Source organism: Pholcus phalangioides, unplaced genomic scaffold (genome assembly GCF_987345545.1).
Source record: "Pholcus phalangioides strain wild (caught in Gottingen) unplaced genomic scaffold, Ppha-v1.0 ptg000020l_1, whole genome shotgun sequence".
Lineage (NCBI taxonomy): Eukaryota > Metazoa > Arthropoda > Arachnida > Araneae > Pholcidae > Pholcus > Pholcus phalangioides.
In genome coordinates this window covers 976035-1001211 of record NW_028301613.1, presented here as the reverse complement: position 1 = coordinate 1001211, position 25177 = coordinate 976035, and the positions used below count along the sequence as shown (strand labels likewise).

Below are 25177 nucleotides of genomic sequence, written 5' to 3'. Positions count from 1 at the left end.
CCTCTTTTTTTTCCCTTTCGAAATGACGTCACACGTCGTAAATGGGGAAATTCCCTTCTTAAGGAAGTTTTACAAACCCTCTGATGGTAACAAGAATGTTGTTTGTCTTATCGTGCAGGGAAATGGCTTAGCAGCCAATAGTCCTGGATAATAATTGAAGATTATAGTGACGCGCATATGGTCAAAATTTCTTTTGTTGAAGTTACGTACGTACGATATAACAAAGCATGAATAATGATAAGCAAAAACATATTTAATCAATTTTAAAGATACTTATTCCGATGAACTTCCTTTCATCAAACGTTCCAGAAGAGGGCCGACTTTTCCTTTTTGTACAAGTTGTGTTACGGACATAAACATCGGTCATGGAAAGACTGCCATCATCACTCGTGAAATGAAAAAAAAAACCATCAAGCAAGTGTCACAAAAAGTCAGTGTTCTTCAAAAATTGACGGTGTTTTCCTTCATCTTCTGATGATTTTGGGGTCATTCGCGCAGAATGTTTGTTCGCAGCGTTTCTGAATGAACACAATATTTATTTTTACATCATTGAAGTTTTGGCCTCCAATTTCACTTGTTTTTTGCATAGGAATTTTATTCCCAAGTGTTTAACTTCCATGTGTGTAAAATCCCTATTTTAATTTGACTTCAGTTTTTGAGTAGGGATTTTATTCCCTACGCCTTAACTTTTATGTTTGGAAAATCCCTATTGTATTTATTAGGGAGTGGTTTTAGCATAAAATACGGGTTTGCGCGAAAATCTCCCGAATTTTCATTTTCAAAAGTTGGCAGCTATGATATAGGTGTATCCGATAGTGTAACCAGAAAGCCATTGACGTGAGTGCTAATGCTTCTGATTTCCCCAAAAGCCTTTCAATTTCCTAGCCTTATTAAAATCTTCCATTCTGAACCATATTCTTCCGATTTTTCGTATCTTTCATAGAAAACCCTCAAACTGTTGCCTTGCAAAATTGAAACAACATGAAAAAAAAAAAATCCTTCAGTCCTTGCAATTCTAAGTTGATTGTTTCCTCCAGAAAAATATGGGAAACTGGTATTTCAAACATTTGAAATCGTCAATTGTTGTCAAATATAATGCCTAAAATGGGGAAAAAGTTGCGAATTATTGCTAAAATTGCTGAAAAAGTTCTAGTGACAGAAATTGAAACTCTACTGCAAATCAGTGAACAGTAGTTTAAAATGAACTATACAAAATGTTTATCATGAGAAGTATGTGAGATTGAAAAAAATTGTATTTATAGTCATAGTTTTCACAACATAATTTATAAGGTAGCAACATATAATTTTATCCTTTATTTGTTGTGGGCATTTTTTCTCAGCCACCCCGTTGGGCATTTTGCCTTTGTGGCATTGTGTTTGTATTTCAATAAGGAACAAAAATTCAAGAGGCTTCGTTGAACAAGGACGCGATATTTATGAAAAAAGGTCCCAAAGTCTTTCTCCACATGCGCAGTCTACTTTTTCCTCAAGCAACAAGATGAATACTTGATAAATATTGCTGAATATTTTTGTTTGATTTTTTTTTTCTCCTTCTATCTAAATTTCAGGAATGTGATAGATGTTTTGGTGCTGTGAAGAGAGTTAAACTTTTCCAAAAATATAAATAAATAAATATATCACATATAAATTGAAAAATAATATAATCTTTAACTTGTTTGTATTAAAAAAACTCAGTGTACAAGTTTTTAAAACACAGTATTTATTGGTGGTGAGAATAATACATATTTTTTTTACGATTTGGATTTTTATTTTTTGTACTAGGATAGTGAAGGCGTTCCTTTGAATTTGGCAGTTGCACACCTGGGTGTTCTGGTGTTTCAGAACTACACTAAAATAAACACATTTTCGTGGGCAAAGATAAGGAAACTGAGCTTCAAAAGGAAGAGGTTTTTAATTAAACTCCATCCAGAAGTGAGTATTTATGCAGCTTCAATCCTATATATACTTGTAATTAATATATTGTCTTCCCCCCCCCCCCCTTTATGCCAGAAACCATGAATGTGAAAATTTATGGGTGAAATAAAGAACTCGGGAATAAAAGAACTCTATAGATGTTATTTTCCTAAAACGTTCTATAACATTGTTTGAATAGGGGAGATACACATTGGTATTTCTGACAAAATTTAGGTAGCAAAATAATGGATCCAACCAGCTAATAAACCAAAAAAGTGAAAATTTGCACATTCATGCTTCTGGCATAGAGGAAACTATGCAGAATTGATGTTTAAAAAATGGGCTACATTAACACATACATGGGCACCAGTAAGTAAGTGACAATATACAGTGAAACCTCATTACAATACCACTCAATATAATGATAAATCTGTCTACAATGATATTTTTTCTTTATCCACACTATATTAAGATTTCACTGTAAATATGTTAGGGCCACACATGCACTCAACACATTCCTGCATGTCCCAATTCCTTAAAATTCCACAGAGGAATGTCTATGAGATGCATGTACGGTCAAGTAGTTGTAGTATGTAGCCGCTGTGGGGGTCGTGTGGGCATCATTCTGGACTCTTGCTTGAGGATCCAGGTTCAAACCTTGTTGACGGCACAGTGGTGGTTGGCTGAATTTGGTTTTCTGCAGTTTTCCAGCTTCGAGGCACTAATGTGAGCTTGTCTCCTATTTGAAGAAGTCTCTTTATACAGAATAGGTGGACCTACAACACGATACTGACATAACATGAAAATTCAAGAATTTCCATCTTTAATTTATAAAATGAAAGACAGATAACAGCCTGAACACAAAACAAGCACAGTTCGACAGTATGAACGCTTTAGGGCCACACATACACTCAGAACATACATTTCAGCACGTGACAATTCGTTAGAAATTCCATAGAGGAATGTGTATGAGGTGCATGTATGATCAAGTAGTAGTAGTAGTAGTGGTAGATAAGTGTTTGGGGGGTCCTATGACAATTCTGGCATTAGCATAAGTTAGGGCTGATTGGCAGGGCTTTAGTAAATCTGTTTCCCTTATGATTTTGTCAGGATAGCACTGTGTAGCATAAATTTATTGTTACACGTAAGAAGTAATTTTTCAATATCAAATAGATGAAAAACAAAATAACTTCCATGACGCCACTGATTTTGAATATATAACACTTATATATTTTACAAAAACTTTATAAATAGTAATGCAGATTTACAAATAATACAGTTATACCTTCATCTGTAAGTAATCTAGTTATGAACCAATAAAAATTTTGTTTCAGGATAATTACAAATGTTCAACTTGTTAGCATGAATCAAAATAGAAAAAAATACAAGTTACACCAACCCCTCAGACATGCATTTTGCACAAATTAAAACTGATCAGAAATGGTGACATGACCACAAAAAAGATTGCTACCGTAGGGAGCCCCACATCGAGGGGGTTAGCGCACTAACCCCTCAGCCAGTATAAAAAAAGTTGCCATTCAGAATTGGAAATAAATTGTAGGTCCTGGTCTAATTAGCCCTCGTGTGCAGAAAAATGACAGTGATGCAATATAAATGATCAAAACTGGCAAATTTTGGGCTGTACTATATCATCTTTTAAATAAGCCTTTATTTCACACATTGTGCCATGCCATGCCATGCTAATAAATGTTTTTTTAAATGAACATTAATACTTTTTTTAGAGGCATAAAACAAATTAATTTAATCCCTCTGGTGAAACACTTGCATTAATGTGACTATTGCAGTAAATAAAATTTCTCTGCTTATTGTTATTTTTTAACTACACCTCTATGTCAAGAATTATTGTATCTGCAAGTAATATTCACTAGTGTTTTTTTCTTTATGAGGGTTATTACAAAGACACTGTCGAATTTTTCTTTGATGGGCGTAATGAATGCAAGAATTTCTGGAAGAAATGCATAGAGAATCACACATTTTTCAGGTGTGCAGATGCTAAGAAGGGAATGCGACAAAAATCAAAGCTCTTCAGTCGAGGATCTTCTTTTCGGTGAGTCTGAAATGAATAAATATAACAATTTTTTTTCACTGGTATGCCTATAATTTTTTCAATTTTATGTTGTCACACTAGATTTACTAAGTTATTTAAGAGAAAGTTACAACTTTTCTGTATAGCGGTTGTTTTCAGAGTGTATGTCCCAGCTCCCAGGGGGTATCACCAAACTTTGTTAGGACTTTGCTCTTAGCTTAGGATTCTGATACTTATCTGATTGGTGGTTATACAGAGTGTCCCACAATCGACTGGCTGTTTTCAAAATGGGATAGCAAGAAAACTGTGACAGGTATTAAAGTCATTCTTGCAAAATATAAATGTGTCAAGTCAGAAATTTCAGCTACATCATTCATGTTGCAAGGGGTTGTGTAGTTATTAAAGTAAAGAAAATTGACTTTTTATATTGGCACCCTGTGCCCTAAAACTTAATTAGAAAGTTGTTGCCCTGTCTCCCCTGATGCCAACAAAATAATTTCCAACCCCATTATATCTGCTGCAAAAATTGCAGTTTCCAATTGTTCATTCAAAAAACCAAAACTGAGGAAAGTTATTGACATTGGAGACATTCATGTCTCCAATTCTGATGCTATTCAGCATTTGGGTGCTTAATACAATTGAACGAGCGATGCTAGTAGACCCAAAATTGCAAAAGGAACCACGGTTATACGCATTTCGGAACTATATTAAGTTCCTTCATCAGTAGCAGAAATAAAGAAAAATTCCTTATAGTGGGAATTACTCGCTGTTGTAGATAAAAGCTCACTATTGTAACGTCGCTTGTTCAGTTGTATTATCTAACCCAAAAGGTAATTCATTTCTATTTGGGTGCTTTATCCATGTGTGATGGCTGTGAGTCAAGCACCATATGTTATTTGTTTTAGGTGCCAAAAATCCATCTGCTGAGTGTTTTAGTCATATGTCATTTAAACACAAATAGGTGCTAGTGCCTGAGAGAGATGGAGAACTTGGTGTTGCCCTGCATTAACTTTTGCTATGGCCGGATGGTGTTTAGACATGAATGTCTTTGTTTCAGACGAATGCAGCTTATGTATGAGAAAAATTAGACGTTTGTTTCTCCTTATAACATATCTTGCTCATTGTTGCGTATAACATACAATGCTGTCCGCATTGCGCAGCATTATATATGAAGCCTATAGTTGACGATCCCTCTCCCAAGAGGTCTTCTCACCCAGGCCTTGCAGGAGTTGATAGGGCTCTGGTCCTGGGGCCAATATCATACTGGAACCTATTTTTTTTCATCATAAATATTTTATCTTTACATTTTTTTTATTTCGCATTGATAATTTTGTCTTGTTTATGTTGTATATGTGTCTTTTTTTGATGTTTCTGTTCATGTTGTATGTTTTATATATTTTATTCATTAAACTGAACTGAACCTTTAATGATTTGCACAATCGTGCCTATCAGTACACCAGTGGATGGCAAGTACAAATATTAGTAATTAAATTATTGGAGATACACAAGACAGGAACAAATGCATAAGGTTTGAACACAAGAAATATAAATGCATAATATAGTTTCGAATCCAGATAGATTTAAAAAATAAATAAATAAATAAAATAAATAGAATAAATAAATAGAATGGCGCATGGGCAGAGATATGGAGCAAACAACAACAGAAAGGGCGTCGAAACTACTGCCCCAAGAAAAATAGAATTTTTGATATATCCTCGATAAATCGAAAAAAATGTAGACACATAGAAGGAGAGGGGTTGCTAAACATTAGATAAAAGTTTGATCGGGAGTAGGTATGGCGAAGGTATTTAGAGATATGAGTATGTCTTTGAAGGGCAAAGAATGTGCATTCCTTAAGAAGGTGAAAAAGATCATTGTAGCTATTTAGTTGATTGCAATACTGACAAGGTTCATCAGGGTTAAATTTGTGCAATATACCTTTGTTAGTATAAAGTATAAAAGGGTAAAGGCGAAGCCTGGCCATATTCTTACGGACCGCCAAGGGGAGATTGAAGAGAAGGTAAGACTGTAGGGATAGCGAAAATTCAAAATTATCGGCAAAATGAAATAATGTTGAAGCAGACAATCGAGATCTGTCTTCTTGGAGAGAGATATCAGTAAAATTATAAGTAAGGGATGTTAGAACTACTGGAGTGAGGTAAGGAGTGGGTGTACACCATATATCAGGTCGACCGCAGTTATTCAGAAGGGTCTTGACTGAATTTGCCCAGTTTTCCGAATCTGTGTGCCGGCAGAGTTCAAGTAAGCAAATTTTTGGTAGACGGTTTTCGTCCATTTTTTGAAGCCTAATCCAGTACGAGATAAGTTGGTTAAACATTTGAGTGGCAATGGGGCGGCGACCAAGCTCAAGTCTAACAAGATAACCAGGACAATATTTGCTCAGATTTAGTAACTTTTTCAGAAAACTCGTATGGACTCTTTCCAGCATATCAGCATAGAAGAAACCCCAAACTGGTGCAGCATAACATAGAGTAGATCGTACAAGGCTATCGAATAATTTGAATGCCACACACAGCGAGGGGTTTCTGGAGCTACGCAGTAAGTCAAGTAGTTGGTTCATGGCCGCGAAAGCCTTTTTTATCATGAAATTAGCTGCTAATGAAAATTTTCCTGAAGATGAAAAAGGGAGGCCAAGGTAGACATAGCTACTGGCTATTTCGAGTTTAACGTTACCCCAAAAAAAGTTAGTATTTTTTGCGAGACGGCCAGACTTTCTAAATACAACAATTTTTGTTTTGTTTAAATTAACAGTAAGGTGGTTAGATTTAAAGTATGAGTCAAGAAGATTGATTTTTTTTTGCAACTGTATTTTTGAATCACCCAGTATTACAATATCATCTGCGTACAGGAGGATGTTGAGTTCAGTGGAGTTATTAATTGAAATGCCATGGACATGAGGCTGACAAAAAGATTTTTCAATGTCAGCTAAAAATAGGGAAAAGAGGAGGGGGGAGGCAGGTTCGCCCTGCAAAATTCCTCTGGCTACAGGGAAAGAACTTGTTAACCCATTAGTGCTTCTTACTCTTGCACGGGCATCACTGAAAAGCAGATCGTAAATTTTAATAATTTTATGGCTTACTCCTAGGTCAGAGAGCTTCCACCACAAAATGCTTCGATTAACAGAATCGAAGGCTTGACTTAGGTCAACAAAACACGCAAAAACTTTGCGAGCGGGTTTTCGAAGATGGATTTGAACAATAGAGCTAAGTGTGAAAATGTGATCAGTGCAACCCCTGTTCTTACGGAATGCACCTTGAGATTCAGGGAGGATCCCGTTCTGTTCCGACCAATGATATAGCCTTTTGGTTAGTATAAGGGAGAAAAATTTTGAGGTGCAGTTCAAGAGAGATATAGCTCTGTAATTGCTCGGGTCCAACGGAGAGTTTTTTTTCATAATTGGCGAGATTATTATTTCGGACCAAGATCGAGGAATATCACCGCTTTCCAGAATGAAATTAAACAGATTAATGAGGAATGTATGTCCGTCAGGAGGCAAATTCGTCAAGAATTCATTGGAGATGCTATCGCTCCCTGGGGCTTTATTACGTTTCAGTAACGAAAGCACTGAAAAATATTCGGTAATTGAGATGGACGCTTCTAAAAAACTGCAAGAGTTATTAAAGTAAGGGTGGGCAAAGGAGTGGGTTAGGTTAGCTGTTGAGGGGGCAGCAAAGAGATTAGAGAAATAATCGAACCAACATTGTTTAGAAATTATTGAGGGGTTAAAATATGTATTTCGTCTAAAAATGTTCAAAGCTTTCCAAAATTCTGAGGAATTAGTTGCATTTTGTATTTTATAGTGGATTTCCTGGAAATATGTGTGTTTTTTGCGGGTACATAAATCACGGAAAGATTTTTTCAGTTGAATATATTTTGTGAAAAGTTCGGGGCAGTTTCTCTGTCGGGCTTTTCTTAGAGTATATCTCATATCTCGCTTTAAAATGCGGCATTCCAAGTCAAACCAGGGAGATTTAAGATATTTACGATGTTTTTTTTTAACCCGTTGATGCATATTTGCAAGAGTTGCTGCATGAAAAACACTATTTTTGAAAAATTCAAAATTAGCATTGGAGTCGGTGATTTGGTGAGTGGATGTGTCAGCTATGCAATCTGAAAAGGTATTTTGGAAAATTTCGGTAAATTGGGGCTGCCACCGTAGCTTAGATTCAATGTTGTTGTTAGGGTAAACATGTGCAGATGACGAGAGGAAGTAGGCAACAATTGGAAAGTGGTCAGAGTAAAAAAATTGCTCGACCTCAAAGTTTATTATGTTATTTATTGCGAACTGTAATGGGCAAAAAATATAATCAACAATTGATTTCCCAAATGATGAAACATAGGTATAATTTCCATCTTGATCCCCGGGGTATGAACCGTTTAAGATAGCGATAGCATTAGTTTCACAGAAATCAATTAGGGCATTGCCCCTTCTGTCGCGTTTACGGTCAAGAGAACCCCTACTGCTAAAATTTCCAGATGCAAGATCCGGAGGTGCCCGACCAGAGGGATCCCCGCAGTGGCAGTTCAGGTCCCCACCAACCAAAAACCATTGACCTCTACTGACCAGAGTGTAACAAAAATCTAAAATTTCAATAAAAGTTTTCGTTTTGGAGCTCTCTGGGGGTATATAAACGGTTCCAATAATTAGATTTTGAAATAATAGAGTATCAGATAGGGAGATCTTAACAAATATTGCGGATTCAGACATCATTAGTATTTCCAAGACAGTTATTGATTTATGTATAGCAAGAATAATACCGCCAGTAGGTCTGCCGAATATGGGTTTTTTTGCCGGTGAAATAAATAAATTGAAATCACTCCATGCCCGCACCTCCAGGTCTTGGTCTGTATAAAAAGTTTCTGTTAAACCGAAAAATAAGAATTCAGAAAGATCAGAGATAAGTTTTGATGAAAGTTTCGACCGTAAGCCACAAATATTATAAAAACAACATTTTAAAGCATTATCATTATTCTGACAATCAATTAGGGGGTTAACATAATTCAAACAATTGTTTTCCGGAATTTGATTATCCTGAGGAGAGTTATTTTCGGATTGCGGCACGATTGACCGGGATCAGACATCGGTATTACTTGATGTATTTGATGGGACCTCGATGATCGAGTTATCATTCAAATCAACCGAAAAACATTTACCGTCCACAAATAGACAGTCCCGTATCAGTCTCACCCTCTTTTTTGCCTTCAAGCTGCTATCCATGAGTGAATGGAGGTGGTATCTAATTCTCCTTGTTGTGGCACAAAAATCTTCTCTCACACGTAAACCATCGAGTAAGGTGAAGTTGGAACGGCGTACACTCTTAAAGGCACTAAACACATCATCGCGATCAATACGGCGAACAAATTTCACTATCATAGTGACACACTGTAGATTACCAGAATCTCCATTTCGGCGGCGGAGTGGATGAGCAATGTCGATCATCAGACGGTCGGCTCCAGACATCTGTAGCTTTTTTTTCACAATATCACGTACGACGGAGCACCAGTCCTGGACATCATCAGAGGGTGGAATCTGTACGTTCTCCAGGATTAGATTATTTCTTCTATTGTAGTCCTCAGCTCGGTCTAGGCGTCTCTGGATCGTCATCAGATCAGATCTCAATTTTTCGTTAGCTGCTCTGAGGTCCGATCTTTCCCGGCTAGCTCTCTCGAGGTCATCTGTGATTTTCGATAGCTTCGCATCCACAGCATCAATTCTGACAGCAAGATCTGCAAGGGTCTCAGAATTGGCCAGCATTATAGATTTGAGGTCCATCAGCATGTCAGCAGTGTTGGCGTCAGTTCCACGATGGGCGGGAGGCGAATCAGTTGAACTGTGCCTTTGACGTTTTCCCAAGGTACCCGTAGCCTGAGGGGGTGAATGAAGCAGTCGATTTGCAGGCGAGAAAATTTCGTCAATGCTTTTGCTCTGTTTTTTAGGATTCCCCATTATAAAACGTTGTACAAAGATTCTGATCAATAAATCTGTGGGGACCTGAGAAATTAATAGCGAGAACTAATAAACACGATGAAATAAATAAGCAAGTAAAGAAAAAAAGAAAAAAATATCAAGATGGCGTCGGAGCAAAATAAAAACGTGGCCTTTCCTCTACTGAGCAGGTGTTGCCATCCATCTCTCCATTTAAAATGTACCAATTCATTAATTGTCATGTAAACTTTCAATCATCCATACAGGCATCACAGTTTCTGAATGATAAATACGTTTTACAGAATGTTGAATCCCTGTATGTTGAAATGAATAAATTTGATTTGATTTGAATATACACTGCAAACAACCATGACAAGTTATTTTAGGTATTTAGTATTGACCAGAGACACACTCAAGGTCGTGGTACAAGTGCAGCCACAACAGACCCTGCCTTTGAAGTATATGTCCACATATGTGGTAATATAAATTAAAAAAATGAATTTTTTTTACAACAATGAAACATGGTAGCTCTGTTTCAGCTACAAAAATGATAATGAATTCTCTAAATAATTCAAAAAAGAGTAAAATGAGAATCATTTCTAACCCGGAGCCCCACTATCATCTCCTCTATGAGCTTCGCATGCTGCCCCCCCCCCCCCCCGGAATCTACCTAATCTTGAGGCACCACAAACACTTTTTGGCATGAAATCAATTTAATTTTGAAAATAGTTTAGTTATTATGAGCTGTAACTGAAACAGTAAATGGTGTAAGCGCAACCAATTTTCAGCCAGTTTTTTGGCACTTAATATCTAGGCTTTTAGTTACTTTTCCTTTCTTCCATAAATTATAACAAAAAAAAAAAATTTTAGTGCCTTTTTCCCTTCCGGTTTTGACCATTTTTAGTGCCTAAACTTCCGGGCTCTAGTGATTATAGTTAAAGTTCCAATTTTAAAATGCTGTGAAGTAATTTGCAACACTGTAAAGTTAGAGCCACTGGTCAGAATAGCTTGAGCATTTGCATGAATACTAAATCATTGGGATTTTGTTTGATGAAGTGGGAAGCGGGCCTATAAAAATTAACAGATTGACAGTGCTGAACTTGTCAATCTATGAAATTTTATTCCAGAATGGAAAAAAGATCATCCCGGACAAAAATTGGCATTTTGGGGACAGACAAACCCCATTTATTTCTATCTGCAAAGTACTGTCAATATGCAAGATTGCAAAATATGAGCAAATGATAATTTGTTCCCACCGCAACTATTACCTGTTCATTTTGTATGACTGTGAGATGCAGGGTTTACAGCAGCGCTTATCATTAGACTTTTTTTCAAGGATATAGGTCTTGAGGGTTCCATCATTGCAGACATAATATCTTTTGTCTAGCCACACCGTTCCCACATTTCAACAGCGTCGGAGTGTGGGTAACACAACATTTATCAAGATACACATTGCAACACTTGTGAAGCAGCATTTCGGAAATTACAGTATTATGACGGCAAAACTTTTTTGAAAGGGAAATAATCTGTTCAACTAAGAGAACCAAATCTTGGTATTAAGGATGCACAGCCCACATAGCTATACAGCCATGGAAACAACAAATGCCTGTCCTGGGAGACTATCAAAAGTCATTTTACACTTATTTATGTAAACAAAGTTCAATTGTCTTAGCTGTTTAATTAACAAAACTGTATCGATCCCAAAATACTTCGTATAATCAATAACTGGAAGTATCTCATCCTCTCTGCTGTTGGAAATCCATAATGTTATCTATAGTTTTTTTTATTTTACAGGTACAGTGGCAGAACACAGGTACAAGTGTCTGAATATGTGCGGGAAAATTATGTCCAAAGGAACTTCCAAAGGTAGAATTTTTCCCTCCCCCTCATTTAGGAGAGTGATATTAAAATGTACATGCTAATCAGGAGTTTATTTTATTAGAATTTCTTAATAGAATGTGTAAATCAAAAACTGTATTTTATAGTCTAATTAGCCCTAATGAGCAGAAAATTACCATGGACAACATAGAATGTGTGCAATACTCATTAAACAAAACAGATAATCTTTTGTATTTCCACTGAGTTTCGTACTTTATTTACCCTTTAAACATTTTTTAAAATTTTCTTAATCCACATTATAACTGCCACAGTGGAAATCACTGAAAACACGTTCTGCAAAATTTTGCACCTGTTTTCAAGAAGAATACTTATTTCTTGATCTTGTGCCCCCCCCCCCCTAAACACCAAGAAGAATAACAATAAAAAAACCAAAGAAGAGAAATATATACTCTAAAAAGTTATACTCTATCTTTTTGTATTATATACTGTATACATACTACTCTGAAGGGAAAGGGGGGAAAAACATCTTTCTCCTTCTGTTATCAAACTTTGAACAACGGCTGACTCTGCGGACTGGCAGTTGATCTGACAAATTGGGGAGATGGAAAACATGTTTGAAAACAAAGCTCATTGTACAGAGTGAGCTGGGCTTGTCATTGCCAAAATATGAGGGTTTTAAGGACACGATATATCATCATTGTTTAAATAAAAAGCATCAAGTTAGGCAAGATATCTTGTCATTGTCGCTGTAAGGGTTAAGAGGAAAAAAATAGATATATCAATACTGTTTTAGAGTGGATAAAGCATTTGATCCTTTAAGCAGTTTTTAAAATTTTCCTGATCCGCATTATAATTTCCACATTGTAAATCACTAAACCTTCTATAAAGTGCCACCTGTTTTCAAGAAGAATATTTTTTTTTTCAATTGGGTGAGCTGATAAATGTTCTTTCCTCAATACAAAATGATAATAATAATAAAACAAGGAAGGGGGGGGGGGGAAGAACTATCATATTTTGTTATTTATGCTGTACGCTTAATTGTATAATTACCTCAAAAGTTAAGGAAAAACATCCTTTCTCTCCTCTTCTGTTATCTGCTATCACCCACTAGCAGTTGATTGGCAGGATAAGGAAAACATGTTATCAGAAGAAGAAAACTTCTGGACTCGGGGAAATAAGAGAGTTTTAAGAACCCGGGCCTCAGGATTGCCTCTAAGTGTTAACCTGAATGCTTATATTCCCAGTCAAACCTTCATAATTAAACACACTGTGAATAACGTTTCTTAAGTGGATGCTGAATTGTCCCATTTATTTTCTACACATTGGCAAGCAAACATAGGGAGTGAATGGAATGTTATCAGCTGAGATGTCTTATTAGTTGGTATTTCCTTCTCAGGAAAAGAAGAGAAAATGCCTTCTTCAAACTTTCCTTTTTTTGCCGTTGTATAGTTTTACTTCACTGTTTAAATTCTGAAACTATGGTTCTCTGGCTGGAAATGAGGTTGAGAATTCGTTCATGTGCTTACATGCACATGCTCTTATTTTTCTTTTATAAGGCCTGACAGATGCTGGGACATAATTTTGACTTTAGTTGAGCAAATCAGAGTTATTGAATGCCACCTCTCAGTAAACATTTAACGAAGCACTGCATAGTTATATAAGTAGCTAATTCCCTCAACTAGAAATGTGAATGCATTGGATAAATTTGTATTTTTAATATAACTTAACTCTAATTTTCACTACAAATAACTTTATATACAGTATTTACTTGCATATAAGACGATTTATGATTTTAGAGATCAAAATAAATTATGACTCCTTATTTCATTTATTCACAGATAATAACATAAGATTTTTAGGTCAAGAATATGTAAATGCACAGTGACGTATTGTATATATAGGAGATTTCTGAATAAATTCTGGGGTGTGCTGAGAATGGTGTCACAAAATACTGCACCTGACGCCACTGTCAGGATCCCTTGTGTCTGGCCCAGGGCCCTGAATCAAACAGGGAGCCCCAAACGTATTGGAAGCTTTCAAAAATTCTGAAATTATCTCTCATAAATTCTGAACTTTCATTAATTCTGGAACTATTTCACTCATTATTCAGCAATTTTCGATTATTTATTCCCTGATTCTAATTTCTTTCATCGATACTGAATTTTCAATTAGTCATACCTATCATTAATTCTGAAGTTATTTTTAAATTAATTCCAATTTTTCATTGATTTTGTTTTTTAGTGAAATTTTTTTGTTGTTTAGATATTCGCTCATTAAAATTGAATAAGAACCTCATCCTGTACATGAGTAAATACAGTAATTAACATGTGTTTCTATATGACGGAATTTTTTCCCCTATTTTACGTAGACTGTTATACAACTAAGATGTTTCTTCTTTTCAATAGGTCAACAAGTGTTAGAACTGGCCCAAATTCACCAACGAAGCCTCCAAGTGGTACCATCTCACCGCAACCAGTGCTTCCAGTGTCCACGAGTTTATCATACGATTCTGTTTCTACTGGTGGTGTTATGACTACTCAGTCATCACCAACACCAGCAAAGAAAACTTCCTTCTCTGAACCAGCAACCCCGCAGGTTACATCAGTAAACAACTCTCAGATTATAGGCAGTAATGACTTATCGAAGTCTGGAAAAACGGAAAGTTTCGATATGAGTCAAGACCTCACCAGCCCAGATTCCGATAGGTGTGGTTATCGAACTCCAGAATTTTATGGTCAAGATACGGATGACAATATATCGCATGATTCATATCATGTGACAGACAGAGATACAGCTGTGTCTGTGTCTTCTGAAAAACATGGTAGTCAAAGTCATTCACGTCAGGGGAGTCAAGGACAGAGCATTGTTGAAAATGGTGTGCAGAAAAGTGATGGTAAGTGTATTGCGAATGGAAGTGTTGTGAGAGATCATTCTCTTGAAGGTAAAAATGATATCAAATGTCATAAAACGTCTTTAGAAAGCAATCAATTAAACCCCAAAGGTCAAACATCCAGGAGAGGAAGTAAAAACAATAAATGCCCCAGAGTTCGTGTGACTCTAAGTAACCCTTGCCTTGGCCAAATCAGTCCAACACTTTATGCTCGTGCTGGTCACTTTAGTACATCCAATAGTGGGTTAGACAGAGGGCCCTTTCAAAACCGCGTTCGAACCATGGATTTCGTCCTATTGAACCAGCTCCCATCTGTTGGTAGTTTTTCATACAAAGATGATTCAGTTGAAGTCAGATCACCCAGCAAGGCAAAATTAGAGGACCTGTATAAAAAATTATTGCAGACCGATATATCTGCTGCAAAAAATGCAGTTTCCCATCGTTCATTCAAAAAACCGAAACCAAGGAAAGTTATTGACATTGACCTTGGTGTCTCCGATTCTGATGCTGTGCAACATTTGGGTGCTTATCCATGTGTCATGGCTGTGAGTCAAGCACCAGATGTTATTGGTTCAGGTGCCAAAAACCCATCTGCTGAGTGTTCTAGTCATGCATCATTTCAAGATAGTGTACAGGTATGGGAGCCATGTAGCATTGATTCCAAGGCTGATGCTCTGGAAGACGATGTGGCAAAAAACATTGCTGTATGTGATATCTCAACCCTCAACAGAAATCCTGATCTAATTACTGATCAGGAAGAGTCTCCAACAGTAATGCACAACCCGATTGCCACAGATGAGTACGAAGCCTTCTACCAGATGCTCTATTATGGCAGGGAGCAGTACGATAACCACATAGATCCCGAAAGCCAATATAAATATAACACGTATAAATTTTCTCATATTGGTAAGCCCCGATAGCCTTAACGGTGTAAATACCTGAATTGGAAACACAGAGTATTTTATCATTTTTGATTGCTATCTAACTGTTCTGGAGAGCAATACATGGCTTCTGAAGACTTAATGAACCATATTGGTGCTAAAAGTCTGTCTTGTGAAGGTATCCGAAATTTAGTTTCTTATCATTGTGTGAATGTTATGTTTGAAATTTGTTTTGACCATACAAAAAGTTTTTTGGTGGGAGAGACATATAAACAAATCAATATGTGTAATAATATAAATAGAGATACTGTGAATACACACGTATACTGGTTGTATACAGTTGGTAATTACTGTTATTGCTTTTTAAAGTTATCTTGTTAGAACGTTGAGTTTTCTGTTCATTAGTCTCTCATATTTTTCCCATTATCTAGTTGACATCATCTGTGTTTAAAATATATGTAAAAAAGATTTTAATCTATGCTTGTTGACAGTGTTGTTGGAAGTGTTATAGACTTATATGGTGCAGTGCTTTAGCTTAGGAAATTTTAATTTCGTAATCGATTCCGGGGTTACTAACCAACCCCCCCCCCCACCCCCAGTGACAGAATACTGTGAGCTCTCAAGCACGTCCAGCTCCGATGACACTGTTAATGTAGGGTTAGGGGGAGGGGAAACGTATATGTTTAAGCATTTCAAGCAGGTTTGAATACACGTGTTACTAATGTGTGTAAATGTTATGGCCAAAGCCAGTAGTCTACCTTATTTACTTTTGGGTTGGGCAGGCTAAATTACTTGGCACTGTGCAACATGACTGTTCATTTTGCCAACTGGTCAGACTTTGGACATTGACCATAGCATAAACACAGAAATTCATGATTGCATTATAGTACTCATATTGCTGATTTTTTTTCCTCCCACAACATTTATTGTGTACACAGAGTTCATGTAATGTGTCAGAGAATTTTAGTGGTTCTTACGCATGTTACTGGAAGATTTTGTCATACAGTGAAACTCTTGTATAAGGATGTTCAAGGGACTGCAGAAAAGTATCACTATACAGGACTTATATTGTTATAAATGAAATATGTTAACACTAAGGAAAGTGTGCAGGGACCAGAGAGTACTACCATTATAGAGGGTATTGTTGTAATGGATTATCGCTGTATGTTCATTTATGTTCTTGAATTAATTTTGGCATTTTCTATTGCTTTTTTTTTTTTTTTTTTTTTTTGGTTTTTCCTTTGAAACAGGCATTTAATAATTTTTGGTTTCATTACAAAAATATAATTACATAATGGCACTTTAAAGCGGAGGTTTCCAACTTAAAAACTTTTGCAGAAGCCTTGTGTCCGTTCCACAGATTTTCAATATTTCTCTTACATACAGGTTACCCAGTAAAGTTCATGTAAGAATTTCACTCCTAGCAAATTGAATTTTTTTTTTCAAATTGTTAGTTTTTATGTCTTATAGTTTAATGTCCCGTAAAATATGGGTCATATGATCACCCTGATGATTTCCAGACAATAAGGAAAATGTATTTATGGTGTCTCATTGTTGCATGAAGCTGAAAGCAGCTTCTCGTTTAATAATTCAATGTAAAAAAAATCCAATACTTCAACGTCCATTGCAACGTCTTTAATTCTTTCCTACAGTTAAAATGGAAGAAAAAACTACTACCATTCGTTTGGTCTTCCAGATGGTCTGAATTTGTTTAAATGTCACTTTTTTGTTGAAATAAAAGACAGTATCAGTAACAACCTCATAGTTATGAAAATTGATGGCAGATGGCAGCACTGCGCATAGCAAGCATTACACAGAAACAAATTTCGCGTTAGGTTCACAACACGAACACACACACACATTCCGGCATGTACTAATTTGTTTAGAAATTATGTGAAGGAATGTGTACAAGATTCATGTACGGTTAAGTAGTAATAGTATCAGTAACAAGGATTTTTTTTAATTATTATTCACAAGTGCTTTGGGTTCTTGAATTTTTTTCGGTTCTGTGATGTATGACTTCGTGGAACCTGAAGAAGCTCTCGCTGAACCTTAGGGCTCTGCAGAACACTAGTTGGAAATCTATGCTTTTTAGAGTACCCGGCAAAAATAACTTAAAAAAAACATTTGGGTGGCATTTAACTTCCACAGAGTTGATAAAAAATTTTTTTTTTGGGTTCGAAGACCGTCGTCCGTTTGAGTTGGTTCTCAACGTTTCCCCAACACTAGTGGTTGGCATCATCAGGAGAATTGATAAACTGGATCAAAGTCAAGTTTTCCGGAGTCTCAGGTTGTATTTATGCACATAAGTGGCTTGAACTACACTATTGTTTTGCGATTGGTCAGTTGATTCTATGGCTGGCAGCGTATTGTAAACAGTTGTTATGCTGGTAGAACCTGATTGGCAGAGAGATGTGGAGTTATCTGATTGGCTGTTGTCGTCATTCGGTTGCTGGATCTTGAAGGAGAAGGTTCTTGTTCTTCTGAGAGCTGGTGTCCAGGATCTGCTCAATTTTAAAGTTTCTTTTCTTCTATTATAGCTGTTTTTGTGCTTGTATATTTCAATAGCCTCTCTGTAGATTCGTGGGAAGAAGTGGTCAACATTAGCTATTACCTGTGTTTTGCTGAACTGTACACTGTGGTTGTCATAAAGCGCATGCTCTGCCACCGCCGACTTTTCTGTTTGGCCCATTCTGCAGCATCGTTCGTGCTCTTTTATTCTCGTGGCCACAGATCTTTTTGTGGTTCCAATATATACCTGACCACAGGTGCACGGTATTCGGTAGATCCCCGGTGTTGATAGAGGGTCACGGTGGTCTTTTGCTGATCGCAGCATTTCACATATTTTTCTGGTTGGTTTGAAAATGGTCTTTATATGATGTTTTTTCATGACCTTGCTGATTCTTGCCGTCACTCCGGGGATAAAAGGCAGCACAGCTTTTCCAATTGATTGTGACTGCTCATTTTCCGTTGGTGATTCCTTGATGGAGTGTAAGGCTTTCTTGATGTCGTCTTTCGTGTACCCATTAGAGCGGAAAACTGATTTTAAGTGCTCAATCTCTTTACCTAGATCTTTTCCTTCACATAGTCTTCTTGCCCTCTCGATCAAGGTTTTCAGTACGCCTCGTTTTTACTGAGGATGATGATTGGAGAGCTTATGAACATATTTGTTGGTGTGAGTAGGCTTACGATAAACGCAAAACAATAGTTGTAGTTCAAGCCACTTATGTGCATAAATACAACCTGAGACTCCGGAAAACTTGACTTTGATCCAGTTTATCAATTCTCCTGATGATGCCAACCACTAGTGTTGGGGAAACGTTGAGAACCAACTCAAACGGATGACGGTCTTCGAACCCGAAAAAACAATTTTTATCAAATGATGGCCGCGAAAACCTTATCAACTATTCCACAGAGTTATTTTGATCTTCATAAATGTGACACTAGTAGCAGGATGGCAAGGAAACCTGTTTTGAATGGGGTTGGGGTATTTTCCAAGATGCAATCAATCATGGTTTCAATCACTCATTCCTTTGTTATAATATGCATATAAGCAATTTTTTATTTCAACACATGTCCATTCCAATTCATGATGTTGTCATCATGAATCATTTATAATCTTCGATTTGTAACTCAGTATGTAAATAACTTTGATTACTTTATCAAAAAATGTGCATGCGTTTTTGATTGTCTTTTAAAAAAAGGGTGCTAGGAAAAAAAATTATACGCTTCTGTCATGTATAGTGTTGGAAAAATTTTGAGATGACTTATAAAAAGCATAATTTTTTAAATTAAGATTGATAGGTCTATTTCACATGTTACAGTTTATTAGTTGCTGTATTAGGTAGAGTTTTGTAGGTGGCATTACCAAAAATATAGTGAAGCTTTACCCCCTTCAGAAATCAGTTAAAAATCACTATCCTGCTACAGTGGAACCTTAATTATCCAGTAATGGTTGGAAGAGCTCCACGGATAACCGAAAAATCAAGTCAAACAGCTAGGAATAAAAATCAAATTATAACCTAATAATAATCACAAAATAGGTTGTATTAGTATAGGTTGTATAGGTAATAATCACAAAACCAGCATTTTGCTGGTTTATAATAAATATTGAGTGTTATATCCTCGAGTTATTCATGTCGTATAATCACATTTGGGGTCATTCAAGTATTACGTCAGCATTGATGGGGGATTTCCGATTTGCTGACTTTTGATGACAGGGGGGGGGGGGGGTTTGGATGATGATTACATCATTAACCACCCTTTATGAAGATATGAAATATTCTTAATGGCATCTTATTCGGTTCGCCAAAAACAGAAAAAAATCTTTCGATAGTTATTGGACACCTGAACCTAACATTCTCCCTATTGATAAGTCCCCTACAGAGCCACTTTAGCGATCTCTAAATGTTTTGCAGATCCTTCAAGTTCTCTGGAAATGTTTCCGGGCTGCTTAAGTGCTCTGGAACTGTGTCACGCATCACTCAAGTGATTCGTAATTATGCCACAGATCACTGAGAATGCTCCGTGGGTAACTTGAGTGATGTAGCACCTCACTGGGGGCCGCTTAAGTGCTCGAAAACTGTGCCACATATCATTCAAGTGATCTCTAAATGTGCCATGGATCGTTTAAGTGTTCTGGAACTGGGTTGTGATGTTTGAAGCCTACTTCAGGCCTCAAAATCTGAAAATGTGCCACGGATCATTTAAGCAATTTGTAAATGTTAGTTAATTTTTACAAAATTAGGTTTGGGTAAAGCCAGATCAGATAACCTTCAGGGACACATTTGGTCTGTGGGTCAGGGAAGGTTAAGCCATACATGGCTCAGAGGGTGGGTCACAATGAATTTCTTAAATAGAAATTTCGAGTTCTTAGCCTTCAAATAGCATTGAAATTAACAGAAATTGATTATAATAACATATAAAATTTCGAAAGAAAATACCTTTATATTTATAAAATATTTTTTGCGTTAAAAATTTTGTTTTTTCTTCTGGGAGGGGGGAGGCTCACAAGTCTGTATGCCCCCCCCCTCTCGCATACGTTTCTATCCTACCAATATGCGTTAGGAGGCAGGGGGTAGTGCTGATGAAATTTTGCTGACAAGGGGGGGAGGGGGGTCAGTTTTGCTGACTTGTACTGACGGGAGGTCAAAAATGGCTAGAAATTTGCTGACGTAATATTTGGATAGTAGAATATGCAAAAAAAATAGTTATGGAAATATTTTAGAATCAGGCACGATCTATTACACAGAAACTTAGGGGCATTTGCAATTTGCATGGGTGCCAATAATTCTATCGTGCAAATTAAAACAATATATATTTGTTTATAAACTAAACATCTTTAACCTAGTCATCGATTCTAAAATGTTTATTTTGTATAGGGACTCTTTAAGCCTAATGTCCTGACTGTTGGTGAAGTTACGAAAATTGGGCTTCATATACGTTCATTACAGACAGCCACTGTTTTTGCTTCTAATTCTTTTATTGTTAAATATTGTTTGTGTGTGCGATAATTTTCAGTTTACAAAATGCCTAATTATTAAATAATATTACCTTTGCTCAATTTTATGTTATCTCTCTTTCTTTACAATAATTTCATGATAAGCTCGCCTCCATCTTCCGTGAGGTTTTTAAATTTTGCGACCTGGGTAATTTGCTTCTTGGATAATCAAGGTTCTACTGTATGTTTATTGTCACAAAAATAAAAGTGCTGGGGTAACTTGACTTATGAGATTAATTTGTTCTTGAAAGTTACTTATATAACTAGTGAGTTTTATCAAATTTCCGCCGTATATAGAATAATGTATATAGGCCTATACTTAATTTTACTTCAATTCACCAACATCAAAACTTTGTCCACCAACATCTATATCTCAATCAAAATTTTTATTTCTAATAAAAGTTTGTGAAATATGTTCATAAAACTGCTTTTCATTGTAGCATAGGAGAAATTTTATTGCAAATCTTTTTATTCATATTCAAATGACTATTGTGATGTGAACAAAGGTTTTATTAGTGCTTCCCAATATATCTTCATTAATTATCCATTTCATACTGCTTATATAAACCATGGAGAAGAACAAAAATCATTTGGTGGATAAGAATAGTTATATTCTAATCTGTGTATGATGTGATATATATTTATGCATATGCGCGCAGTTTGTGTGTGTTTCTGGTTCTTTAATTCCATTTGCAAAGAGAAAAAAAGTGAAGGAAATAGCCCATATAATATAACAGCAAACTGGAATTTTTGTTTTGGAGGGTAGTCATTTATACCAGTGTCTGATTTTTTTCCTTTTCAGTTCGGTTGTCCGAACTAAGCTTATTACGATAACGAGAGAATCATTTTCATAAGTCCTACGAACTATTTAAAAAATGCTTTATATCTCAATTAAAAGTCATTTCGAAGTGGTTTTCATCATCCTTTCTAACTTCTTTTCCATACAAACAGCTAGATATAAGACTTCACTTTATGCAACTAAGCATTTTTGTGCAGGGTATTTCAGAAACAAAAATCTACCTTCACATATGAAGTGCAGAACCGTTTGGAAGAAGAATGTGAAACTGTGTGTGTGTGTGTATATATATATATACACTACAAGTCAGTTAATAAAGAATCTATAGTTTGCCAAAACCTTTTGATATCAAAGGCGTTATGTGCAGCAACATATAATTAAAAGAATTATGTTGTGATTAAGACTGAACTGCGTATGTGAAATTTTTCGTGAATTGAAGCTGTGTTAACAGCATAAAACAGTGATAGTTTTTCAAATGGTGATCAAGTTTATAAAATTCGCTCATAAGCAGCTTTGCTAGAACAAAAAAGCAGCTGATATAATAGATCAAAATTTGTGGATTTTTCCTAATAATGTACATTGTGTGATATATTCATATTTGTATCTATCAAAAATCAGTCTTTGTGACACTTACAAATATTCTGTATATCTACTACACATGCAAACACATAGTCGATGCTATTTATTTTAGATAACATTGATCCTTATATATGTGCCTGTAAATATTTGTATTTCTACATTATGACGGGAACACATTGTTTCCAAATACATTGAAATAATGTTCAATGTGCGACTCCTTTACATGTTAGTTGAGTTTTGCTGTTATAGATGCTGTTATCATATCATGTCTGTTGCTTTCAATGTAGCAAGGAAAATCTTCTAAAATATTTGTATAGATAATGTTTGCAATTTGAAAGTAATTCATTTTGGGGCAAAAAAATTATCGCTTGATGTTTTTCAAATGATTAAACAAATTTTCTTGAAAAATCAAACAAAAAGTATGGGTATTTCAAGTATCAAATCAACTTTTCACGCTGTCTGTAAAATATAGCAGCAAGATAGCTCGATAGTTTTCAATAGTGGGTTTGAATCCCCCCCCCCTCCCCCCCAAGTATGGCACTGACAAGTCTATTGTGTTGAGTTTTGTAATTCATGTCAAATTTGTCATCCCCCCCCCTTCTTCTTTTAAGTATAGTGGTGCTATTTATGGTCACAAACGTAGATTGCATTTTCAAAAAGTTCACAAACTAGAAGTGTCGAGGTTATTGAAATTCTCATTTCGCTGCACCGTGATACAGAAGGTGCCACAAAATCTTCATTTCAGTTGACTAATTATAACATATGCTGAGTGTAATTAAAATGTGAAATAGGTTATTCTCTATTGTTATATTATCTTCCCACTTTCAAGTATAAATCATGGACATCTCAAATTATGTCTAATTATGATTAGCTGATCAGAAATGATAAATATACATGATTACCAAAAGTACCTGGCTCTGCTCTGATTTTCTCCATATATTGGGAGCATCAAAGAAGTGACAAATCATTGTAAAAACGGGCAAACATGTCTGAACACATTGTTTGGAAACTATGGTAACCAAAGTAAACATTCCAAAAGTCATTGCTGAGACCCAAGAACCATTGTTGCCCTACCATTTTTGCCCATTTTAGGCATTTGCTCATTACTTGGAAACGTTTAAGTAGCTGATCATCCAGTTCTGATCCTGTTTGGTATAGGTAATAAATTTAGCAAAAGATCAGTCTAAAATTGTAGATTTGTATAGAGAATTTTTCCCTCAGAGACAGAAAATCAATTTTATTTAAGTAGAACTATATAATCGGATTTCTGTAAGCAGGTATTGGATAATAGAATATATATGGATGCCATTGTGCTTCTTTCCGAACGGTACAGAAAAGTTTTGTCTGTATATCGCTCCTTCTGCATGGGCTTCTGTACTCTGCCAAATAGGGGATCTGACTCTTGCGTAATGATTCTATAGTGTTAAGCTCTTTAATCATTTCGATTCGTTTGACAAAATATTTCAGCTGTTGCCAACATCGCTGCTGATTCAAGCTAGAAGTTCTGCGGCTGTTGATTTGATATTCTGATTCTTCCTGTTTGCTCATTCTCTGAACATGCATGTTGAACCATAAACTAGTCTCGTATTTGAAAAATGTGAACTTTTTCTCCCCTTTTAAACATTTATGGAATAACTTGTTTGCTGTTGTTTCATGGTGCGTGCATATAAATGAAGGCAAAGCAATAATTGTTTATAGGTGCCTTCTATTATGATTTTTGAAAATAACTTTTACAGAGTTTTTTTCTTTGTATACTTGGCCAGAAATGTAAATACACCTACAAATATGATTTTAAAAAATATATATTATGTGCTCCGGAGCGATTAATTCTGTTCAAAGTGTGTAATACATATTTGAAATCTTTCCATCTGCCAAGAAATTCTCGTTTCACTTGATTGATGACTCATTCAAAAGCATGTAATGGCTAATGCTGAAAAATAAATAAATAAATAACAAGTTGCTCATATTGCACTGCCAGTTACATTTCATCTCAAATTATTTAGATAAACTAGTTTTTTCAACACTCTTTAATTGAATTATGACTCTAATTTTGAGAATATATCGTCTGAAGAAAATTACTACTTCCATTTCAGTACTTGGTTCCCATGGAAAATTATATTCCTAATTGTTTACTGTGTTAAAATGTTTATAACACTATTCCAAACATAAAAAAGCAGCTTTTTTAAATCATTTTTTATTTTATTGTAGCTGGTGCCTGATCATCAGATAGCTTTAGTGACCCCAAAGGGTTAGGTACCCCTGGTATAGAAGGATAATATATATAAATCGTTTTTTCTCTTGGTTAGCTTAACATAATTGGATACAGGTGCTTCGCCAAACGATGGAGAGGAAGACGGTCTACCTTTTCACCTCCGCCTTACATCCAATACATTTGTTTGTGAAAGGGAAGGAGGAGAGGTTGTTGAAATAAACCCACTTATAAGCTTGCGTTTTTTTAGTGCAGTCCACGCTCGATTTTACAAATCTCCAATTTATGAACTAATTTTCTAGTCCCAATTAATATAAGTTAGTTATTATTCCTTTAAATGTCTTCCCTATTTACGAACTTTGTGAAATTCAATCCATATGGGCTTGTAAAAACGAGCGTCAACTGCATATTGTTATTAATCTGTTGCCATCCACATGGCACATTACAACAGGCACCAGTTCATTAGGAGTTCCTCAGAGGAATGTTTACAAAGTGCATGTGTGGTTTAGTAAAAGTGGTTATTGTTATCCATTCACTGTATATGCATTTCTGTTTGTAAGTAAGGTTTTTCGGGA

General features: G+C 35.9%; 1 protein-coding gene across 1 annotated transcript in view; it reads left to right on the top strand.

Annotated features, from left to right (window-relative positions):
- The window catches only part of LOC149070707 (FERM, ARHGEF and pleckstrin domain-containing protein 2-like), a 69557-nt gene that overhangs the window by 12649 nt on the left and 31731 nt on the right, over nucleotides 1-25177 (top strand). The window contains exons 8-11 of the mRNA XM_089248558.1: nucleotides 1783-1932; nucleotides 3822-3982; nucleotides 11703-11774; nucleotides 14153-14640. Of these exons, the coding sequence (XP_089104684.1) occupies nucleotides 1783-1932; nucleotides 3822-3982; nucleotides 11703-11774; nucleotides 14153-14640 (871 nt within the window). The remainder of the gene's footprint in view (nucleotides 1-1782; nucleotides 1933-3821; nucleotides 3983-11702; nucleotides 11775-14152; nucleotides 14641-25177) is intronic.